The sequence below is a fragment of the Mobula hypostoma genome, chromosome 20 (genome assembly GCF_963921235.1).
Source record: "Mobula hypostoma chromosome 20, sMobHyp1.1, whole genome shotgun sequence".
Taxonomy (NCBI): domain Eukaryota; kingdom Metazoa; phylum Chordata; class Chondrichthyes; order Myliobatiformes; family Myliobatidae; genus Mobula; species Mobula hypostoma.
The window spans coordinates 49011333-49032557 of NC_086116.1; the positions used below are offsets into that span (position 1 = coordinate 49011333).

Here is a 21225-nt window from a genome sequence, read left to right on the forward strand (position 1 = left end):
TGTCATTGATCCCTACCATCTGTCCAACAATCTCTTTGATCCCCCCTACCATCAGGCAGGAGGTACCATAGTATTAGGACAAGAACTGTTAGGATAGGAAACTGCTTTTTCCCCCCAGGCCATGAGACTACTAAACTCCCTGCCACCGCCCAGGTCTCATCACATATTTAGCACCAGTAGCGTACATTGTTTACTTTTTGCCTTGTGTCATAAATGAGCCTTATTATTTGCAAATTTGTTTGTGGTAATGGTACCTTTGTGTTGTGTGTGAGTTTTATGGTATGTGTACTGTGTTGTGCACCTTACTCAGGAGGAACATTGTTTCGTTTGGCAGTATATATGTATACTGTTACATGATAATAAATTTGAACTTCAAAAATAGCTGGTACTTCTGGAGTCAAAATATACAGTAGGCAAGAAAAATTTCCAAGTTGAGATCAAATAATATGATGATTTTTCAGCAAAGGTTACAAACCGAGCAAAGAATAGAATACTATATTATACATACCTGAGGTAATGGTTCAAAGAGATAACCTAATGCAACAATGACCAAGAGAACAACACAGGCAGATAGTCCTCCAGCAATCTGTATAAAAAGGTCAAATTAATTTAATAAAAACAAAATGAAGAATCTTAGAGGGCATTTACTTTTCCTAATTCACTTTCTCCCATTACCAATCAGGATACCCAGTGTTTTAAGATTATTAGCTTCTGAAGCACTACAAATACAATTACACATTGCTGTCAAAAACACATACCAGATAGTCTCAAGTAGCAACCTCTAACAAGCATAAATGAAGAAAAACCAGTCATGAAGCTGATGAGAAATAGAAGTACTACAACCAGTAACTAATGTCTTAGCCCAAATGAAAAATTCATTTTATTTGATGCTAGTCTGAGAATTAAATATATCCATTTTCTAGTGCACAAATTGAAAAATGAAACTGATACTCAGGTACAGACACAAGTCTAAAATGAAGACAAGCCACCAAATGGAGAGCAATAAATCTTGGGAAATATCAAGTTACTTTGCAATTCGGAGGTCTATAATTTTTTAAAATTATCCTAACAGATTGTCCATAAAAGTTAAATGGGCCAGATTGTTTCCTAGAAGCAGACTCTACAAAATGGGCTTTTAATGACAGTCTGTTTTTTTGGGGGTCATTACTAAAGCTAATTGTTTTTTTAACTCAAATTCCTGAAATTAGTTCAAGTTGGGATTTCAACTTATGTTTGATGGCAGTTCAGGCCTCTGGGATATTAATCCAGCCATCATTTACAGACCAAATACTGCAGTGTAGCAAATCTAGATGTAAAAGTAATTAAAGTAATTAAATACTGAAATGGAAAAAAAATGAAGATTAACAAGAAATCTTAAGTTTTACTAAACTGATTATTGATTTTAAATGATGAGAGGAAAGTATCAATGACAAAATTCACTGAAATTTTTTTTTTTGAAAAAGGGAACTTCAGACCCCAAGCCTGCAGCCTAGACAGCATTTGATCAAAAAAAGTCAAAATTCCGCATAAGTGCGTGAAAATATTTGAATGATGTTCTGATGTACAATGTATAAAATCTTTGCATTATCTGGTAGAATTTCTAAGCATCAGTTTAAACAAACTGAGATTGAAGAGTTGTATATTAACACTGGTTGGGCAACCAATTTCCAGATGAGATAAAGAAAGTCAGGGAATAGAAACACTAGGCATACTTTTGAAAATAGTACAAGTGTAGGTATTGTGTCAGTGATTTGTCCATTGTTACCTGCCATAAGGTAGCTTAATATAAAACTGGTTGTATCTACAAAATGTCAAACATCATAACTTGAGAAAATGTTGTAAGACCACAAGAGCATAAGATATAGGAGCAGAATTAGGCCATTTGGCCCATTGAGTCCGCTCCGCCATTTCATCAATTTTCCTCTCAGCCCCAATCTCCTGCCTTCTCCCCATATCCCTTCATGCCCTAACAAATCAAGAATTTATCAATCACTGCCTGAAATATACATAAAGGCTTGGTGTCCACAGCTGCCTATGGCAAAGAATTGCACAGATTCACCATCCTCTGGTCTTATACCCTCCCACCATAGGAAACATCATTTTAATCGAGCTCTACAGGGGCTGTTAAGTAAAAAAAAATCATTGTAAAAGGCATTTCTCTATTATTAATGTCTAAAAGAATTCACAAATTTATACCTGAGTGTTGCCTCCTGTACTCTCTTGCACAAGACTTCGGGACATTGAGGTACTGACAGGAAAGGTTTGGAAAAAGGATCCAATAAAATTGCTGATTCCTAATGCAATAAGTTCCTAGTTTTAAAAAAAAGTGGAAAAAATAAGTAAAATTTCTGTTCTGGTTTTCAAGAATGTAACAGTTATACATGTAACTAATTTATAAATGAAACAGAGACACTGATAAATGCAAGATGGCAAGATCCGTATTTATTTATCCTCTCCCAGTAGAAGTGCCCAAGCTCACCATAACAGCTTTCACCATATTTGGCACACTTGAATTTTGTTATCAGATGCAGTGTCAGTAGCTATTTGGTAACAAGATTATTTTCTTCCCCCACTGCTGCCATTCACTGTCAACTCAACAGTTCATATGGAACCAGTTCAAAGATGCCATCAAATAAATGGCTAAATCAATGGTAGAGCAAAAGAAATGCCTACATCAATACTGGCTTAACAGGAACAAGATCACCTCTAAACTCCAATACAACAGCCAGAAAATGTAGACCCACGAGCAGAATTATCTCTTCTACCTCAAAAGATAGACTGATTTTAACAGTTCTATAACATGCTAACCTAATTTGATTTTTTAAAAAAGGGAAAATATCAGCATCATACTATTTCTAGCAATCCATGACACTCTTCAGGATAGTCCAAATTTAGTCCAGCTCTTTCAAAATTTTAAGATATTTGTACACATCCCAAGCATCTTGTGTGAATGGGCTAAGATTCACAAGCAGTCTGACAAGATCAATTTTGAATAAGATCATCAATAGGCTACATATGAAAGGAGAGAAAGAAGTGATATCAAGCATTACATTTACAGACTTCCCATACCCAGTGTGACCATTTCTGTACATCAGGGTTCCACCTTTAGAGTCACGAAAGATCACAACCAATATCGGCAACATTAGGTTGTCTATTGGTGGTAATTCTTCATCAGGTGACCCATGCCAACTCAGCAAAGTCTAACATTTAAATATCATGGAAATTTTCCATGTGAATTTTGAAATTAATATTTTCCCCTCATTTAAAATTTTCTTTAACACAGAAAATACATAGGTTTCAAATATCATTACTATCAATTGGTTTCAAGTTGAAACTGACTTAACATTGATCACAGAAACAGCAACAATTTTGAACATGAAGATCGGACAAATTACCTGATTACCATTCACAGTGTAACCATGTTTCAGCGCAAATATCTTCCCCATTGACACAGTCATAGAAAATCCAACTATTGCAATTGCAAAAGAATCTGCAAATATTTCTGAAAGTAAACTGATGTCAGGTAGAACAGGGGTCCTCAATCTGAAAGAATAAAATATGTACTGATATTAGTTGCACAGCACTTAAGAACTGAGGGCAACAATGCTCTTGCAGTAATATCACCACAAGGCCAACTGATTGTCAACTGGCAGAATCAAAAGAAATAAATGATTCTTGAAATTCCCATAAAAGCTTTAAGTATCCCGGTTTTATACTGTACAATATTAAAATCAGGAGAATATTACTGAGAAGGAAGTTTAATGTACCACATGCCTTTATTTCATCTATGGGTTTGAACAACACTACCTAGAAGCAATACTCGACTGCCTCAAAATAATGTGTATCAATAGAATTACTGACACAATTACCTTTTCTAATTTTATCATTTAGACAATTGCCTTTACTGATGTCCGAGGGAAACCCCCACATGAACAGTGCAGGGAGGAGATTATTTAATGTTAAATGTATAAAAGACTGGAGAAACTAGAGCTTTTCTGAAGAGAGAAAGGGGAACAATAAAATTTCCACAGAAAAGTAGTGTTGATTAGATTAAGTTAGCAGTTACAATACCATACAGGGAAACATTGTGTATGATACAGGGAAGCATTAAAGCTAGTACCTGTTGCTGTGAACTGTAGATATCACTGAAGAACAGATTTCATTCTGGGAACTTTTAATTTCAAGTTGGGCTAGTATCTTGGTAAGGTTATAAAGAACATTCTCTTCACACAAAGTAAATAATGAATGCAATGCTTGAACAGTGATAGATGCACAAATTGTAGAAATTTTCATGATAAAATTGTGACCAAAGGCCATTTCTGGATAGATTAAGAAAGCTGCACAAAATTTGATATTTTTTAGTTTAGCATTTATCTACTAAGTAGTAACAGTGATGAATATGATAGAGGCAATGCATGGAGATAGATTAATGTACAGTGCTCCTAAAAAGTATTCACCACCCTTGAAAGTTTTCATGTTTTATTGTTTTACAACATTGAATCACAATGGACTTAATTTGGCTTTTCTGACACTGATCAACAGAAAAAAAACTCTTGTGTGTCAAAATGAAAACAGATCTCTACAACGTGATCTGAATTAATTACAAATATAAAACACAAAATAACTGATTGCACAAGTATTCACTCCCTTCAATATGACACACAAAATCATCACAGGTATAGCCAATTGGTTGTAGAAGTCACATAATTAGTTAAAATGAGATCAGCTGTGTGCAGTCAAGGTGTTTCAACTGATTGTAGTAGAAATATACCCGTATCTGGAAGGTCCAAATGCTGGTGAGTCAGTATCCTGGCAAAAACTACACCAAGACAAAAGAACACTCCAAGCAACTCTCTGAAAAGGTTATTGAATAGCACAAGTCAAGAGATCGATACAAGAAAATTTCCAAGTCACTGAATATCCCTTAGAGTACAGTTAAGTCAATCATCAAGAAATGGTAATAATATGGCACAGCTATAAATCTGCCTAGAGCAGGCCATCCTCAAAAACTGAGTGATTGTGCAAGAAGGGGACTAGTGACGGAGGCCCCAAAGAGACCTATGGCAACACTGGAGGAGTTACAAGCTACAGTGGCTGAGATGGGAGAGATTGCGCATATAACGACTGTTGCCCAGTGCTTCACCAGTCACAGCTCTATGGGAAAGTGGCAAAGAGAAAGCTACTGTTGGGAAAAAAAAACTCACATGAAATCTTGGTTAGAGTTTGCCAGAAGGCACATGGGAAGTTCTGAAGGCAGCTGAAAGAAGGTTCTATGGTCTGATGAAACCAAAATTGAGTTTTTTGGCCATCAGACTAACACTATGTAAACCAAACACCGCACAACAAGATCACACCATCCCTACTGTAAAGCATGGTGGTGGCTGCATCACTGCAGCAGGCCCTGGAAGGTTTGTGAAGGTAGAGGGTAAAATGAATCAGCGAAATAGAGGGAAATCCTGGAAGGAAACCTGATGCAGGCTGCAAGAGAACTGTGACTTGGGAGAAGATTTGTGTTCTAGGAAGACAAAGACCACAAGCATAAAGTCAAAGCTACACAGGAATGGCTTAAAAATAACAAAGTTAATGTCTTGGGGTGGCCAAGTCAGAGTCCAGACCTCAATCCAATTGAGAATTTGTGGCCAGACTTGAAAAGGGCTGTTCACTCATGATCCCCATGTAATCTGACAGAATTTGAGCAGTTTTGCAAAGAAAAAGGGAAAAATTGCAGTGTCCAGATGTAAAAAGCTGATAGAGACCTATCCATATAGAATCAAGGCTATAATTGCTGCCAAAGGTGCATCTACTAAATAATGACTTGAAGGGGATGAATATTTATGCAATCAATTATTTTGTGTTTAATAATTGTAATAAATTTAAACCAATTTGTAGAAATTTGTTTTTACTTTGTCACAAGTTTTTTTTCTGTTGATCGCTGAAAGAAAAGCCACGTTAAATCCACTGTGATTCAATGATGTTAAACATGAAAACTTCCAAAGGGGATGAATATTTTTCATAAGCATTGCAGATGTAAATTTTGTTGGAACATCCAGAGCTCTTTTCTTTAAGTGATAACTAGTCATAGCCAATGAACAAAACATGCGTTCAAATGAAGTATATAGAGTAATTATTAGAAATTAAATCTGTACGACAATACTGAACATGATAATAAACTGGATATGATTAGGTTCAAAAACCCATTTAGCTTATTACACTTATCCAGTAAATTTGGAAGGCTCTTTAAAACACAAAACTCATACAGCACAAAAAGATGTCATTTTTCTGACTATACCCACATCTACTTATCAAATGGGTGCCCAATAAAGCCAATTCTCCTCTTCCTTCTTCCTCCGCCAACCACACCACCCCACCAATAATGATGCAGTTTTTTCAACTCCAATTATTCATTGAAAACTTTTCTGGATCCGGTTACATCTTCAGGCGGTGATTTTCAGTTCAGAAACCAATGTGCAAAATAAAATTCTCTTGCCCACCTGTTTTCAGTGGACTTTTTTGAAAAACATTCAGATAAATAGCAAACGGGCTCAAAATTTTAGTGGCTGCACATCTATGGAAAGTTATGGAATATAATATTAAGTGATATGCTGTTCTGCTCTATCCAATTCTAACTATTACTTATCCTTATTTTCTGACATTCTCCAATTGATCTTTAAAGTCCAGTAAAAGCTTCTTCTAACTTGGAAATACTCATTTCCAAGTAGCAGGGGACAAAGCAGTCAGCAGTGGAATCATCTTAAAATACTCACAACATGGAAGCTAGTCAGTAAAAAGGAGTTCTATGGCCAAAAAACTCGACTAAACATGTCCTTACTTGTCATTAGTTTTCTTCTAATCCCCATTTTTCACCAAATCAACATAAATACCCTATAACCACATGACCCACAGTAATGGAAGAAAGAATTTTATTCATTGGCAGAATGGCAAGCATTTTCCTTATACTCTCAAGCACTCAGAACCCAACAGGCAGAATTTTATAACAACAAGTCAAAACTTGCCAATCAGTATAATGGTTTATAATGAATGCATTGAGTGTTGTGAAATACTTACAATTACGTTCTGGGAATATTTGCAGTCCTGGCTTTTCGCACCTCCCTAATACTGAAGTTCCCCACCTCAAAGAACCATTTGAGATTTTTTTTCAAATCTCAAATTGCCTCCCATCCTTCAAAATAACTAGATTATAGTACTCCACTACAAAGTGTAACTGCCCCCACTCAGGAAGCCTCAATGTTCATTCTCCACCTCTCCCAGACACTAGCTTGTGCAATGAGATTTTCACCACATGAGAGCCTAAAATGCACATGTGCCAAATGCTCCCATTGCATCCATCATTTTCTTCCTCTTCCTACATTCCAGCAACACCCTCCACCCTTAAGTCAAGGTTCAATTTTCTGTGCCTTTCAACCCTGGTGGACCCAAAATATAGATGTGGTCTTGATTTTGCATGTATAAATCCAGCACAATAGTAGCTTCCTAGAATTTTGAAACTCCTCCATGCATTTCGTACCCAGTGGGTATATATCCAACGACGTCTACATTATAATTTCCAGTGAGGTCTATCCCAGCCGAAACACCAGTGCCAATAACCACCTAAGAAAAAGAAAATAAAACAAAGCATGGTTACAATAAGTATTTTAGATATATTTTGGACCAGATTTTGCTGAATCCATCCACTGAATTGCTTCAAGGATTTCATACATCAGCTTTTAATTAGGAAATAACCATTGCTTTTACAGGTAGAATCAAGGAAGTTGAAGTGAAGTGAAACCAAGAACTAAGTTGCTTTTGGCCTTGTTTCTTTGCAATTGTGACATAGGATTTCACAGTGTTATTATTCATTAGCTGGGACTCAATAATTTTGGTTCAGGCTCTACTACAGAGATTTAAAAAAAAAATAGATTACAGGATGGCCTACTTGTCCATTATACTTGTGTCAGATCTTTGGATAGAGTTACCGAAATATTCTCACTACCACCAACATCCTCTACATCAGTGGTGCAAGGCTTTGGGAGGAATGCTAAGTCACCAGTCCAAAATTTTGATTGCCTCTCTATAGCCTGACCTGCAAATATTTTCTGTACTTTTGTTTTCAACCCCACGATTGCTTCAAGTATATTTATTTCCCTTTGAATAAATATGCTTCCACTACTCTGTCATTGCCTGCATTTCACCATGTCTGAATACATTAAAAAAGTAATCTTTCCTCTGTTCTATCAGTGAAGTTTAAAAAAAGCATTCAACTTACCACAATTAGCTCCACAGGAATGGGAGCGACAAATCTATCTTTGCAGCGGGCATTCACTTCTTTCACTCCAAAAAGGATGATAATACAAATTCCTCCAACAATTATTGTTGCAGTATTAGCTTCCTTAATATTTCCACACACAGCAAGAAAAGACTAGAAACACAAAATAAAATTAACCATCAATGAAGCACATTTGAAATTTTAACCAATTCAAATGACTTCACCCCTAGAACTTGACAAGTTCTAGAAGAATAAAAATAAATGCCCAGGAAGAATTAGAGTCACTTTTAGCATAATGTAGCAAGTACAGTATTGACAAACTGAAAGCTGTAGAATGCACAATATTAAGGTTACAAAAAAAGGAGGAATACGATTGTTAAATGAACAATATAGTTTTATCCTTCAATTTGTATTTAGAGAAAATACATGAGAATTGTTGGTTAAAGCCAATACAATATCACTATTTAATAGAAGTGCATCCAATGACAAGAATACTTACATAAATTGCTGATAGCGGTCCACTATATCTTTTAGTTTTGATGCCCATCAAATATTTTAACTGAGATATAAAGACATGTATAGCTGCAGCAGTGGTGAAACCTCGCACTAAAGGGTCCGAGAGGTAAACAACAACAAACCCAAAATGCAGGAGCCCAAGGCAAAACTGCTCGAAGAAAAAAAGATTGGATGGAATTAAACCAGACATCATTGGTTTCTAACCTACATCTAACATAGCTGTTACTTTTTATGTTTCATTTCCTTATATAGGTCTTCACACTTGCAGTCAGTCCTTAACCAAGGGAATGGGACAAAGCAGAACAATCGATTCCTATAATTTCATCACTGCAGCCACAAGTTCTAGTTCTAGTCAATGCCTACTGGTCATTGGTAAGAATTCCATATACACAAATATCAATAGGTCACAATAAAGTATAATAATAATAATAATAAAAAATAAAGAGAGATACAATGTCATTTTCCCCCTATTCTCCTGATACCTGCAGAATTCCTGTCAAGAAGGCTGTAGCCGTTGCTACTTTAACTCTCATTGCATCTCTTTCTGCAAGTGCCAGGGAGTTATTAGTTGCATTTAAGGAATTCACATATTTATCATCTGGGACAAGTTTTACAGCCACTGCACCAACCATTAAACTGATAACTGCAAAAGTCCCTAGAGAGAGAGAAAAAAAAACAAGTTTACAACTGTCATTAACATCATTAGTAGCATCTTACATTGTTGTTGTTTCTTTTTTAAACACAAGCAAATATTTGTGGCTCCTCTCTCTCAGATCCAGAACCATCAAAATGACACTAATTTAATTCCAGGCTTCCAGTTTATTTGATATTTTGAAAAAGCATCTAATTTCTTGAGCATCCAACATCACGGGATCCTACCACCAAACATACCCTTACCAACTTCCTTCCCCCACTCACAATCTATCTTGCTTATTACTGCCTCAAAAAGTTGCAACAGATTTGTCAGGCAAGATTTGTCCCCTTAAGAAAACCACGCTACCTTAGCTTTACTTATCATGTGCTACCAAGTACCCTGAAACATCCAAATATCTCAAAACTTATAAACCACTAAATTCAGGCTAACTAGCCTATAATTACCCATTTTTTTAACCTCCCTTTCCCACTAAAGAAGAGAGTAACTTTGTGATTTTGCAGTCAGTTAGAGTAATTTTTGGGTTTAGGTCATTAATACTTAGTAAATGGCTTCAGCCACCAGTCTTCTGTTCCTTGACAATGCATTTCCTAAAAGCTGTGAATACCAGAATACGCTGCTGGTGCCTGTGGGATGGATGTAAACCAGAAAGTGTGAGGTTTGCATGCAGTTTCAAAGACAGCATTATCTATACTTTGTAAATATGGATTGTCCTTCGTGTTTAGCATGTAAAATACTAAATAAGTGTATTGTGGATTTAGTTTGGAACAATGGATTCCTGAATACCAAACCAGATGTTGCTGGCACCAGTGGGATGAATGTAATCAAGTGTGAAGTTTTGTATGTAGCTTCAAAAGAAAGCATTGTATATGCTTTGTAAATATGAATTGCCCTTTGTGTTCAGCAAATAAATATCGAGCCCCATACTGGGCCAGCAGACCTTTCCACCGAAAAGGTCTCCGTATGCCTGCTGTACCTTGTTTTGTCGAATAAAGAAGCTGCTTTGTATCTACCAGTAACTCTCCCTTTGGTGATTTCATTCACGCAACAACATTTTGGTGTCAGAAGTGGGATACCTTTGTGACCCATCATGTGGCCAGTGATCCTAGCAGTCTAAGTTGGTGAGTATTTTTCGAAAATAGCACTCGCACTTGGATCTGTTCGGTGGTACATGGGAACACGAGGTATCACGAACGCGGAGATCTGAACTGGTAGGTACAAAAGTGGTGTGAGTGCGTGCATGTGTGTTTATGTAAGTGAGGAAACTTTGCGTGTTAACTTGGTGAGATGGAGCGACCAGTTACCAAAGGTGGTTACCGACGGTTCAAGACACCAGAGTAGGGACGTGTATACTCGTTCAGGGGGCTGCATTTTAGTGTATACATTTGCAAGTGTGATGCAAAGGAATCCAGCAGGCATCATGAGTTCAGGTACTCAAAAGTGGCAGATTGTGGAATATATACTCTGCAGTTTTAACTATGTGCTGTTTAACTGGTACCAGTCTTTTATATTTTTCATAGCGTGGGAATTAGTGTGGGGATATCTCAGGGATAGGTTTTACCCAGATAGATCTACCAGAATGAAACCTATTGAGGTCAGCCAATGCCAGTTTGAGAACCCTGATGATCTGAGCCAGCCCTTGACCTTGATTACGACTATTCATAAGCCCTTCACCCCCGGGGAGAAACACAGCATTTTGTCTGAGTTGCCCTCACTTAAAGTTGCCTGTGGGAATTCAGAACTCAGGCGTAAGCTCGAGTAAATGGCAGAAATTCACCAGATGCACCCTAAAGATATACACGTGCTGGTGAAAGCGAAGTGCCCAAGGAATATGTGAGACAGTATGGCCCAGGGGGTGCGAGATGGTACATGGGCAACTACCAGGAACACCAACAATGAAGAAAGATATCGCTCTTTTAAAGGGGAAGTGAGGCAGCGACGGGGGGGAGGTGAGAGTAACTGGGGAGCAAGGATGGCAGTGATTCAAAAAGCTGATGAGACAGCCATGGATTGTGCAGAATGTAAATATCGAGCACATGAGGAGAATTCAGGGTTGGATAATCCAGGGAGGGACGACCAAGTTTTCCTGAAAATACTGAAGGAAGGCCTGAGCTCAGCCTACCAGGAAGTTTAAATTTAGGCATAACAGTGGGGTTGACCTACTCTGCGATAGTTTCGTGGGCAAGTGAGATAGACCAAAGAAAGTGCAAGAGGGATCGTAAAGTGGCTATAGTGGATGCAGCTGCTGTGATGTCCCAGAGAGTGAGGGCACGAAGCAAGAAACTGCTGGAATAGACGTGGGAGGGTAAAGGAGTTGATATGCTACAGGTACGGTCTATTAGGACATGGTTGGAGGCAGTGTCCAAAGCAAAGGAAAGAAAAAACAGGTGAACATCACAGCAGACCCGCAATCCCTCACCCCATCAGTGCCCAGTCTGACTGTCGATCAGATCATGGAGCTAGTAAAGACAGTTCCTAGGTCAGAAAAAGATGTGGCTGCAGGCCCCACTGCCAGTGGAGGTGACCCGTGATGTACACAACAACAACGTTAGGGGGACGGCCATGCAATTTGTTAGTAGACACAGGGGCATCGGTATTGATAACAGACTTACCCTTGCCAAGAACCGGACAGGCCATTTATATTAGGGGTGTAGGAGGGAAAACAGTGAAAGCAGAAAGAAGCAAGTTGCAAATACTAGAAATCGGGGGAGTGCAGCTTCCAGTGTATTTCTGGGTACGTCCAAATATCGAGGGCACTGTCCTTGGAATAGACATCCTAAGGGAAGCAGGAGCTGTTACAGATTCGGGAAAGGGAGAAATAATATGGACAAGTCAGGGGCAGCGAACGCATACCACCAACCGAATACACAACCTAGCTAGCATAGTCGCAGCTGCCCCGATCACCAGAGACTGGAACCAGGATGGTGTCTATGGGTTACTTTGTCAGCAGTTCCCAGCAGTGTGGGCTACACACAAGCAAGATTGTGGTGGAGTAAAGATAAACCCAGTTAAAATAGAGGGTCTGTATAAACCCCAGAAGCAGTATCCTATAAAAACTGACGCACTGACTGCTGTTCAGGATATAGCAAAGGAACAAAAACACCAGAAAGGTGAGAGCATGAAACAGAAAGGAACTGAGTGGGCAGATATTGCCACGAAGAAGGCAGCAGAGGAACAAGAGACAATTGAAATTGCAAGTGTGCAGGAAGAAAGGAGAGAAGCCAGTTTAGTAAAATTATATGAAGAGGTGGAGGCAGAAGAGAAGGAAAAATGGAGGAGAAAAGGGGCAAAGGAGGGACCAGATGCATGCGGGACACACGGGGAGGAAAGAGTCGTGGTGGCCCCACTATGTATTAGGCAGATACTACTAGAATGTTATATAGGACTAGATGTTAATATCCCTTATTTGCACTCCTGAGACATGCTGCCTAGACTCTGTGGGGTGGCCAAGTGGCATCTTCTGGGTTATCAAGTGGGTGCCCTCTTTCCTCAGTGTTTTGCTGATAGGCCCACGACACCTCCAGGGGGTTCAGCAGTGAATCCCGGCATCCCAGGCTCACCCCCTAGATGCCTTTCACTCACTTGGGGGCCCAGATGGAATCCTTTCTCTTCATCCAGAGCCACTGACTACCCTTTTCAGCAGCTCTGGAGAGATCTTTGACTGCTTGTTGGTGTGTCTTCCCTCACACTCCCAACTCCTGGAATAGCCTTGATGCTGATGTGGCTACAAATCCTCTGCAGCCTACTTGAACCGGTCAGATCCTTGCTTTCCAGCCACATTGTTGTGCATTGGCTGCAAGCTCGACATACCTCAGTTTCTTGCACTCGCAGGCCTCCTCCACTGCATCCTCCCAGGGCACTGTAAGCTCAGTGATGTAAGTGAGATGGAGTGAGGCCGACTATTGCACAAGGTCTGGTCTGAGGTTGGTTTCCGCGATTTCAGTTGGGAAGCAGAGCCTCTGGCCTAAGTCTGCCACCATCTTCCAATAACATGCCCCGCCTAGAAGCCCGGTGTCTGGTCTTGATGTATGGAGTCTGGCTTGACCCTCATCTTCCTGGACAAATACTGTTAACGGCCAGCAGGATGAAGGGGGAGGGAGAGCGTTGACACTCATCCACCGACTTTCCAGTACTGCTGCAAGACACTGTAGCACCAAGTTGTGCCGCCAGGTGTATCGGCCTTGAGTAAGGCTGTTCTTGCAGCCCACCAGAATGTGTTTTAGTGTTGCTGAAGTCGGGCAGAGGGAGCATGTGGGGTCCTCTCCATAACACTGGCTGAGATTCATGGGAGACGGCAAGAGATTGTATGCAGCCCTGATGGTGAAGCTCGCTCTGAATGTCCCCATCTCCCACAGCTCTTTCCAGGAGATCTTTCTTTTCTCCACTCCCTCCCATCTCATCCATTGCCCTTGCCTTGCCTGAGCGACGGCCTTTGCGCACCTTGCCACCTCTTCCTGCCGACGTATCTCCTGCATCACAAGCCTGTGTCTCTGAGACGGAGCAGCCTTGTTCCAGGCTGGTGTACTGCCCCCAAGGCCAAGACCGCTCCTCCATTGCTGGACTCGGCCCACGATGTCCCTGTGTTTGAGTGCGACCTTTGCTTGCTCGGTTGCTTCTGATGGAGTCCATTTCCTCCCCGTATCCAGAATGTGGGCAGCTTGTGCCACAAATGGATCACTGAAGTTATTATCATGGGGTGATGCATCAGAGAAGGCAGAACGTGATCACAACCCTCGAGCAGGACTGGTGGAGGCCAGGGATGGGCGGGGATGTTGTGAAATTCTGCCGCTGTTGTATCATTTGTGCCCAGCATAATCCTGGTAAGGGCAGAAAGCTACAGCTGGCAAATCAGCCTCAGCCGAGGCGACCCTGGGAAAACATCCAGATAGACTTTACAGGGCCCCTGCCAAAAAGCAGGGGGAAGAGCTACTGTCTATAATTATGGATCACTTCACCCAGTGGGTAGAGGCTTTCCCAACAAGGGACTGCACGACCAGCACCACTGCATGGATTCTAGTTCAGGAAATTCCCCCAAGGTGGGGAACCCCACTTCAGGTGGATTCAGATCAGGGAGCACATTTCACGAGGAAAGTGATGAAGGAAATGTGCTGACTGCGGGATTCGACAACGGTTCCACGTACCCTACCACCCCCAGAGTTCAGGGATGGTAGAAAGGATGAACTGAACAATCAAGAATGCGTTAGCCAAAGCTATAGCTGAGACAGGAAAGATGTGGGTTGATGTATTACCAGGAATCCTGACGAGATTGCGCGCAACCCTGAACCGCATGTTGGGTCTCAGCCCCTATGAATTATTGATGGGGCGAGCAATGCAACTCCCTTATGGGGTAATTACGGGTTGCGGGGAGCCTGGGGCTTACAGGGATAGAATGACACAATATGTGAAAGACCTTTGTAACCAACTTAGTGTTAAAGGACCGAGCGAAACAGCAGCAGCAGATCGCTAATCAGAGAGAGCCAGAGGGAAAAGGGATAGTCCTTCCACAGCCCGGCGACCAAGTCATGGTGAGGTTGCTGCCGGATAGGCCAGGGTTTGCCCCCAGGTGGACAGGACCACAGACGGTACTCTTAACCAATGGTATGTGTGTCTGTGTACAGACTAGGCGAGGCAGCCAGTGGAAACACTGGACTCAGGTTAAAGCATACAACTCACCCTCTTGTTGCTCCCACAGACAGAGCGAGGGATCAAGTGTAACCATGTAATTACAGAGAACTTAAGAGAGGAACACCAGCCAGCCATGCCAGACCTGACCACAGCCAATGAAAACATACCTGGAGGAAACACAAAGGCAGAAAACGCCGAGAGCATGGCAGAAGACACTGAGAGCATGTTGGAAAACCATGAATAGCCTGCTAAAGTGTGATGATAATGGTACTCTGTAAAGAAGGCTGGTTGCTGAAGGTAGATGATTAGTTTAATAGCATAGAATAGAAAAATGTTGGAAAGTAGATGGGGAGAGATTTTTAAGTTAAAGCAGAGGCAGCAAGTTCCACAACTTTGATGGCGTACGGCACATGGCATCTGAAAGCAGTCACCCCCAGTCTGAGGAGCTGGGCCCATTCAGCAGTTGGGCCAGTGATCGACTGGACAGTTCGGAAGGGGGTGCCACCGGGGAGAAGTCGTTGCAGACAACTACGTAGAGGCCACCCCAACCCCTTCGAGTACATCAATGAAAGAGCCTGTGGGTGCTCCTGGAAAGAGTTTCAGCGAACAGAGAATGAAGGGCTGAAGACAAAGGAGTGCGATTAAGCTGCAATCAGCCTGCAGGGCAAGAGCTGACAGGCACGCAAAAGAAGCCGCATTTCTAAAGACTTGTCCAAATTTCTAGAACAGCCTCTCTGCTTAACATTTGGTAGGTAGCGATAAGGGAATGCTAGGGTAGATAGAGGCACACAAAAAAATTGGGGTGGGGTGGAATTTCAAGGCAGGGTGTTTTTGCTGCCCTATTTGAGTAGATCTCTTAAGTTGGCCTTTCCTGGTACAAATTTATTTTTGTCCAGGAGGGCCAAGAGGAGGGACTGTTAATTTTTGGGTTTAGGTCATTAACACTTAATAAATGGCTTCAGCCACCAGTCTTCTGTTCCTTGACAATGCATTTCCTAAAAGCTGTGAATACCAGAATACGCTGCTGGTGCCTGTGGGATGGATGTAAACCAGAAAGTGTGAGGTTTGCATGCAGTCTCAAAGACAGCATTATCTATACTTCGTAAATATGGATTGTCCTTCATGTTTAGCACGTAAAATACCAAATAAGTGTATTGTGGATTCAGTTTGGAACAATGGATTCCTGAATACCAGTCCAAATGTTGCTGGCGCTGGTGGGATGAACGTAATCAGAAGGTCTGAAGTTTTGTATGTAGCTTCAAAAGAAAGCATTGTCTATACTTTGTAAATATGAATTGCCTTTTGTGTTTAGCAAATAAATATTGAGCCCCACACTGGGCCAGCAGACCTTTCCACTGAAAGGGTCTCCGTATGCCTGTTGTAGTCACCTATACACCTTTAGATCTTTCAATTTCCCAAGCACCTTCTCCTTAGTAATTGAAACTACACTGACTTCTGATACCAACCACCCTACCTACCCCGAACCTCTCAAATTTCTAACATGTTGCTGGCACCTTCCACGGTTACTGATGCAATATACTTATTCAGTTTGTTCACCATTTCTTTGTTCCCTATTACGACTCTGGCAACATTTCCCAGCAATCTGATGCCCACTTTTGCCTTTCTTTCAGTCTCTATATATTTGAAAAATAAGTTCGGTATCCTCTTTTGTAATATTAGCTAACTTGCCTTCATATTTCACTTGACTTTTAAAAAAAAATACCTTTCATTGTTAAAGCTTCTTAATTCTGTAGCTTCGCACTAGTTTTTGCAATCTTGTATGCACTCTTGCTTTTGCTCCTTTTGACTTTCCTTGTCAGCTATGGTTCCCTCATCCTTCCTTCAGAATGCTGCTTCCACTTTTGGAAGAATAATCCCCCCATCTATCGAATTACTCCAAAAAATTCCAGCCACTGCTGCTCTACTGTCATCCCTACTAGGGTCCCATTCCAATCAACTTTGGCCAGCGCCTCTCTTGTGCCTCTATAGTTATCTTTACTCAACCGTAATAATGATATAACACATTTTAGCCTCTTCTCAAACTGTAGGGTGAATTCTACTACACTATGGTCATTATCTCCTAAGGGTTCCTTTACCTTAAGCTTCCAAATCAAATCTGGTTCATTGAACAACACCAAATCCAGAATTACCTTTTCTCTTGTGAGGTCAACCACAAGCTCCTCTAAAAAGCCATCTTGTCATTTTACAAATGCCTTCTCTTGGGATCCAGCACCAACTTCATTATCCCAGACTATGTACATATTGATGTCCCTCCATGACTATTACAATATTATCTTCTAACTTTTATTTTTTACATCTCCAGTTATAGCTTGCACCCCACAAACAGAAGAAAGAAATTGACACAACAAAGGAGCAGCTGCTTTGAATGGCCTCCAAGTATAAACAACAGAATTATGGTATGTGCAAGCTACATTCAAAGTACATTTATTATCAATGTATACATACCATATACAATTTGTGATTCATCTCCTTACAAACAGCCACAAAGAAACCTAATAGAGCCCATTAAAAAAGCAAACACCCAATGTTCAAAAAAAAAACATACAAACAATAAAAATAAGCAAACAAGAGAAAATCTGCAGATGCCGGAAATCATAACAAATGCTGGACGAACTCAGCAGGCCAGGCAACATCTATGGAAAAGAATGCAGTCGACGTTTCGGGCCAAGACCCTTCATTAGGACTGGAGAAAAAAAAAGATGAAGCATTGATTTAAAAGGTGGGGGGAGGGGAGGGAGAAACACAAGGTGATAGGTGAAACTGGAAGGGGAGGAGATGAAGTAAAGAGCTGGGAAATTGATTGGTGAAAGAGATACTGGGATGATGAAGGGGGAATATAATAGGAGAGGACAGAAGGCCATGGAAGAAAGAAAAGTGGGGAGGAGCATCAGATAGGCAGGCAGGGAAATAAGGTGAGAGGGAAAAGGGGATGGGGAATAGTGAAGGGGTGGGGGGGGGGAGCATTACCGGAAGTTCGCGAAATCAACGTTCATACCATCAGGTTGGAGGCCACTCAGACAGATAACAATGTTCCTCCAACATGAGTGTGACCTCATCGCAAAAGTAAAGGAAGCCATGGATTGACATGTCAGAACGGGTATGGGAAGTGGAATTAAAATGGGTGGCTACTGGGAGAACCCGCTTCTTCTGGCAGATGGAGGGTAGGTACTCAGCAAAGCAAAACAAATTCCTTTTGGACTCTAACTTGGAACATGGGAAGTAGAAAGTGAATGTGCAAAGGCAAAGTGGGGATAAAAGAGGGAATAAAAACTGAGACAGTGAAATCAATCGAAAGCAATGTAGAAGTAATCAGAAGTCACAAATAAAATCCTCAGATACATGCTTTCCCTTTTCTTTTTCTCCCCGCAGTCTTTGACATTAAATATTCCTTAATTTACAAAGGGTTGCACTTTTCAAAAAGTTTACAAGTAACGATTTCAATATTAAAAGATTTCATACAAACACAATTTTTTTTAATATAAAAAGATTGTTACCTATACACTAATAAAATATTTACAGATAAATACAACATACCTACTGACACATGTCTTGATGTTCCAAATATCATGTATAATATAACTGGAAAAAATGAACTATACAGGCCAAATACAGGTGGAACACTTGCCAAAATGGCATATGCTAAACCTAAAGAGAAGGGAAAGCATAACATTACTGGAATTGTTTAAAAAAGCATGGGAACTACAGCATAATATGAAGAACAACAAAAAAATCAAAGTAAACGGTCATGAGTCATACCACATTATTCATATAAATAAATTTAATCTGCCAATCTTAAAGTGTCCAAATCTATTATTTTAATCATACTTTTAAAAAAAATAGAACATTTGCCCTTATCTAAATAATTTAAGATTAAAATTGAACAACCTACACAACTACCCCATAGGTTTTGCAAGGAGATATAGTTGGCAAAGATTTCTTTAATATGGTATGGATTCTTTGAAATGATAGACTAGATGCTACCTCATTAGTATTGCTCGAGTTAAGCAACTTAGCTTTAGTCTATTTGAGTACCCATCAGCTGTGTTGATCAAATGGCTTTTGTTCAGTAACTTGAATAGTCAATAAAAAGTTGTGACAGCCTTTAATGAAACCTGTAATAATTTGCCTCAAGAATATTTTATTGTAAAGATCACAGTCAGAATCAGGTTTAATATCAGCAGCATGTCATGAAATTTGTTAGCTTAGCAACAGCAGAACAATGCAATACATGATTATAGGAAAAAATAAATAAATCAATTACTGCAAATATATATATATATACATACATACACACATTAAATAGGTAAAATAGTGCAAAAACATTATTAATAAAAATGAGGCAGTGTTCATGAGCTCAATCAATGTCCATTTAGGAATTGGATGGCAGAGGAGAAGAAGCTGTTCTTGAATTGCTGAGTGCATGCCTTCAGGCTTCCGTACCTCCTTCCTGATGATAACAGTGAGAAGAAGGCATGTCCCGGGTGATGGGGGTCTTTAATAATGGACCAAATGGTATAATTAACACTTCACCTGCACCCTAATGTTTATTCACTCCAATTAATCTAGAACATATGCAGCTGTAGCACTGATTTATTTTCGTCCTGCAAGGTAGTCTAAATGAAGCAAAGAACAGGCTCCACACATCAAAGTTGCTGGTGAACGCAGCAGGCCAGGCAGCATCTCTAGGAAGAGGTACAGTCGAGATTTCAGGCCGAGATCCTTCGTCAGGACTAACTGAAAGAAGAGCTATTAAGAGATTTGAAAGTGGGAGGAGGAGGGGGAGATCCGAAATGATAGGAGAAGACAGGAGGGGGAGGGATGGAGCCAAGAGCTGGATAGTTGATTGGCAAAAGGGATATGAGAGGATCATGGGACAGGAGGCCGATAAGAAAGAAAAAGGGGGAGGGGGGAAAACCCAGAGGATGGGCAAGGCGTATAGTGAGAGGGACAGAGGGAGAAAAAGGAGAGAGAGAGAAAGAATGTGTGTATATAAATAAATAACGGATGGGGTACGAGGGGGAGGTGGGGCATTAGCGGAAGTTTGAGAAGTCAATATTCATGCCATCAGGTTGGAGGCTACCCAGACGGAATATAAGGTGTTGTTCCTCCAACCTGAGTGTGGCTTCATCATTACAGTAGAGGAGGCTGTGGATAGACATATCAGAATGGGATTGGGGCATGGAATTAAAATGTGTGGCCAGTGGGAGATCCTGCTTTCTCTGGTAGACAGAGCGTAGGTGTTCAGCGAAACGATCTCTCAGTCTGCGTTGGGTCTCGCCAATATATATAAAGCCACATTGGGAGCACCGGATGCAGTACATCACCCCAGCCAACTCACAGGTGAAGTGTCACCTCACGTGGAAGGACTGTCTGGGGCCCTGAATGGTAGTGAGGGAGGAAGTGTAAGGGCATGTGTAGCACTTGTTCCGCTTACAAGGATAAGTGCCAGGAGATCGGTGGGGAGGGATGGGGGGGACGAATGGACAAGGGAGTTGCATAGGGAGCGATCCCTGCGGAAAGTGGGGGGGGGGAGGGAAAGGTGTGCTTAGTGGTGGGATCCCGTTAGAGGTGGCGGAAGTTACGGAGAATTATATGTTGGACCCGGAGGCTGGTGGGGTGGTAGGTGAGGACAAGGGGAACCCTATTCCTAGTGGGGTGGCGGGAGGATGGAGTGAGAGCAGATGTGCGTGAAATCGGGGAGATGCATTTGAGAACAGGCTTATAGCTATATATTTACTAACTGATGCTTATATTGGACAAGAAAAATAAACTACAGTTGGCAGGAAGATGCTAGAGTGCATGATTAAAGATGAGGTAAAAAGGCACTTATTATGTGTGCATGGCAGTCTGAGGAAACTTTGTCATAATAATGTAGCTTTTAGGGCAGATAATCGGGAAACAAATGACTATCATACAACTGGATTTTCAAAAGACATTTACTAAGTTGCGACAAGGATTATACAAGTTTGAGAGTTTTCAAGAATGTGCCACTTTCAATGAATAGGTTTCTGGATGAGCAGATGCAGACATATAATTTTCTGTCTGGAGAGTCCAGAACCCGAGGACACAGTGGATACTCAACCATGTACTGTAGTACAAATTGGAAAATGGCTTCCAATATTAAAGTGGTATGGAGAGTTAATTTTTT

General features: G+C 40.7%; 1 protein-coding gene across 1 annotated transcript in view; it reads right to left on the bottom strand.

The window, feature by feature from the left end:
- Positions 1-21225, bottom strand: part of slc26a5 (solute carrier family 26 member 5) — an 83994-nt gene that overhangs the window by 34180 nt on the left and 28589 nt on the right. The window contains exons 4-11 of the mRNA XM_063072850.1: positions 18612-18722; positions 9262-9434; positions 8763-8927; positions 8264-8416; positions 7526-7608; positions 3396-3543; positions 2197-2310; positions 509-586 (exon numbers count right to left, since the gene is read on the bottom strand). Coding sequence (XP_062928920.1) covers positions 509-586; positions 2197-2310; positions 3396-3543; positions 7526-7608; positions 8264-8416; positions 8763-8927; positions 9262-9434; positions 18612-18722 — 1025 coding nt within the window. The remainder of the gene's footprint in view (positions 1-508; positions 587-2196; positions 2311-3395; positions 3544-7525; positions 7609-8263; positions 8417-8762; positions 8928-9261; positions 9435-18611; positions 18723-21225) is intronic.